This window comes from Nanorana parkeri, unplaced genomic scaffold (genome assembly GCF_000935625.1).
Source record: "Nanorana parkeri isolate BGI_ZX_2015 unplaced genomic scaffold, ASM93562v1 scaffold44, whole genome shotgun sequence".
Taxonomy (NCBI): domain Eukaryota; kingdom Metazoa; phylum Chordata; class Amphibia; order Anura; family Dicroglossidae; genus Nanorana; species Nanorana parkeri.
Genome location: NW_017306312.1, coordinates 1 through 3270, shown reverse-complemented (window position 1 = coordinate 3270; position 3270 = coordinate 1). Strand labels below are relative to the sequence as shown.

General features: G+C 52.3%; 1 protein-coding gene across 1 annotated transcript in view; it reads right to left on the bottom strand.

The window, feature by feature from the left end:
- The window catches only part of LNPK (lunapark, ER junction formation factor), a gene marked incomplete at its 5' end in the record, with an annotated part of 54877 nt that extends 53103 nt beyond the window's left edge, over positions 1 to 1774 (bottom strand). The window contains one exon of the mRNA XM_018572256.1: positions 1629 to 1774. Coding sequence (XP_018427758.1) covers positions 1629 to 1774 — 146 coding nt within the window. The remainder of the gene's footprint in view (positions 1 to 1628) is intronic.
- Positions 1775 to 3270: the final 1496 nt, after the last annotated feature.

Genomic DNA, 3270 nt, shown 5'->3' with positions numbered 1-3270 from the left:
CGGGCAACCCCGGTGGTGGGAAAAATTGGGAGGGGGGGGGGGGTGGAGACGACGACAAGGGAAGGTATTCTGTGTGTACATTACACTTTGCCTTTACAGTACATGCACTTTTTTTGCAGTCGCACCACACCAGAATACAGTGCATTGTGGTGCCACACATTCCGTTGCAGGTGATCGCACTGCGGGCAGGAGGCACATCTGCGGCACCATTGAAATTAAAGGCAACACCACGCTCCCTCTTGCAGGGAGGGTTTGATTAAAAGGAGAACTATGGGGTTAGGGCTTTTCCCCATAGTTCTCTTAACGGTAAGACACAAACTAGCGTCCTGCCATCACCCTAAGCTTAGGGTTAGCCCTAACCCTAAGCTACTGCTCGCGGTGTACTGAGATGCCGCAGCTGAAACGGATCCCGACAAGTATGGCTGGATCCGCCCAGCTGCGTGAGTGACAGCTGGATCTGCCTATCTAGAGGGCCAGCTGTACCCGCCCCCTCCCCCATCCGTTCCACCAGTCAGCGCTGGAGGATCGGAGCGGGGAGAAGGGAATCCAGTCCCTCCTGTCACGGCTCTCTGGCGGCACAGGATCGAGAAGTGAGTGAACGCCGGTATGTGTTCGCTCACTTCCCGATCTACTGAGCCGACCTGTGACAGTTTCATTGTCACGGGTCGGCTAGAACTATGAGGGTGAGTGGAAAACACTCACCTCATAGTTCTCCTTTAAGCGGTCCAGTGCGTTCATGACACTGGATTGTGTGAAGGGGCCCTGAACGTCCACTGAGTAATTCTAGGGTGAAATTGAGAGTTTGCACTTCAGCAAAGTTACAGGCAATTTTTACAAACCCCCTCCCCCATCCCAAATGGGATCCTTGGCTGTGCTTATGGCTGGATAGAGCAGGAAGGTCTGAGCCTGGCCCTTTCCAACCAAAAAATAAGAAATGGACAGAGATGCTCAACACTATGCACAGGATACAAAATGACATAAAAGCCTTCCCCTAATACAGGGGTGAGTAACTCCAGCTGAGCTTTAACCACAAAGCCGAACATGCCTCTGTCTCTGGGAGTCATGCCTGTAAATGTCAGTCTTGCAATGCATCATGTGACTTGTAGTTCCACAACAGCTGAAGAGCCAGAATTGCCTGACCCTGCTCTAGTAGATGCTGTAACCTAGGAACAGAGAAAGGTGTGCCGTAACTACAACTCCCAGCATGCTTTGCTGCCCACAACCTGTCAGGAACCCTTTGCGACAGCCCCAATGAAGGTGCACGGCTGTGGACGGAGACATTTAAGTATATGCACACTTCACTGAGTGACAGCATGACAGAAGTACAGGGACAGCCAGGAATCATTGGGCCGAGCGGGTATGATGGGTATTCAGGTCTCCATTGACAGGCCGCCGCCCCTGCTGTGTGTACGGCGAGTCCACGGCTCCACATTCCCACCGCAAGCACGGAGCGTGCATTACCTGCCGCGGCTGCCACAACTGCCGCCTCCTCCTTCAGCAACCTCCACCAGATGCTAAGCAAGCAACACTGAATCCCCCGATCGGTGAGCTCCGCCCTCAAAACATGTGCAACGCCGACGTCACACGTAAAGCAAGCAGCCAATCAGGGAACGAGACCCGAGCTCTACGTTCTCCAGCTTCCCCCTGTGACGTGGCGCTTTTGAACTAAGCGGGAAAAGGCGAAAGAGCCCGTCACGTGACGTGACCTAATCTGGTCGTCCAGCTGGAGGGTGCTGCTCACTACTGACGAGGCTCTGTCAGGGCGGATCATGTGCTGGAAACAGAAGAGGTTTACTAGGGGTCCCGTCAGTTAAGTAGTTCATGAAGGAAAGGATTAGGCTGCTGTTTTGCTCCTTTAACTGAGTTCAGTTCGGAATATAGTTTTTGCGTTATTGAGAATAATTGTTAGCAGGGAGACAGAAAACGATAGAAATGACACGATTCATGTTGCTGGCTGACAGGGAATGAGTGAGGCGAGGAGTTTTCTGCCTCTTCTACATTGCACATATGCCAAGGGCTAAAGTGGGGTCCCAATCTACTTGTCCCAATACAAAAAAATAGTTTTAATCAAAACTGTATTTAACTGTGCTAAGAAGCGCTTCTCAACAAGTGCTTGCAATTTGCGAGCAAAATTTTAAAAGCACAGCGCAGGGCAGGAATGGACAGCAGTACGGGGTGCAAATTGTACACCCGTACTGGTGGAGGGAAAGGACTGTTCGCTGAAAAATAAGTATAGTGCGGGGGGGGAGAGACGTGCCAGATTTGATGGGGTGATTCCATTTTCCCAGCCGTGCACAGAAACCAATCAGAACCTCTCTCTTTTTCAAATCTTAACCAAAAAAATTATTGAGGAGAAACGCTGAGTGGTTGCCATGGGCAACTGCTCCAGCTTTTGATAAATTCCCCCCATTATGCATGTCAGGGTCAGTTCACACCACAAACAGTGCGTTCCAGAGCGGTCAGCCCCTGTAGCCCACTCCGGCCAGCTCCCTGCGTTCAGGGGCAGGAGGGGGCATGGCGGTTCATTGAAGACAATGGCACCGCAGCGCGATCGCACGTTCAGGTGCAGGCAGGAAGCATGGCTGCGGTGCCATTGACTTCCATGCATCGCCACGCCCCCTCCCACCCTGAATGCAGGGAGGCGGCCATAGGCTGACCGCTATGGAACGCACTGTTTGTGGTGTGACCCAGCCCTAAGAGAGGTGGGGTGGGGCAGCGGGGTTGGTTTAAATTTTTTTTTGTACTTTTATTTATTTTTTAATATATTTTTTTCACCTAAATTTATTCCTATCACACAGGGGATTACAAGCCCCTGTGTGATAGTTTGGAGGTGACAGGTTCTCCTTATGGAACATGCCCTCCAGCCCAAAACAGATGTTTTGTGCAGTTCCTGAGCCTAGGTTCACACCATATGCGGTGTGATCAAAACAGTGTTTGCAGCATTTTGATCGCACCGGACCGCAGGCACAATGTGCCTTGCGATCCCGTGCGGCCGGAGGGTGTGGCTACGGTGCCATTCACTTCAATGGCCCGCCAGGCCCCCTCCTGCCCCACAAAAAAGTGAGCCTGCCGCGATGCAGTGTGTTCGGGCCGGAATGCACTGCATCTGGTGTGAACCCAGCCTAACAGCTGAGACAGATGGCGCTATGATTACAGCACTCCGGTCTCACTGATCACGCAGAGCGAAGAACGGACCAATTTGCCGTGGTCCCGGGTCCCCCAGAGGGCGTCGGGTGCGCCTACGTATAAAAACAACGAACGCGCTACACA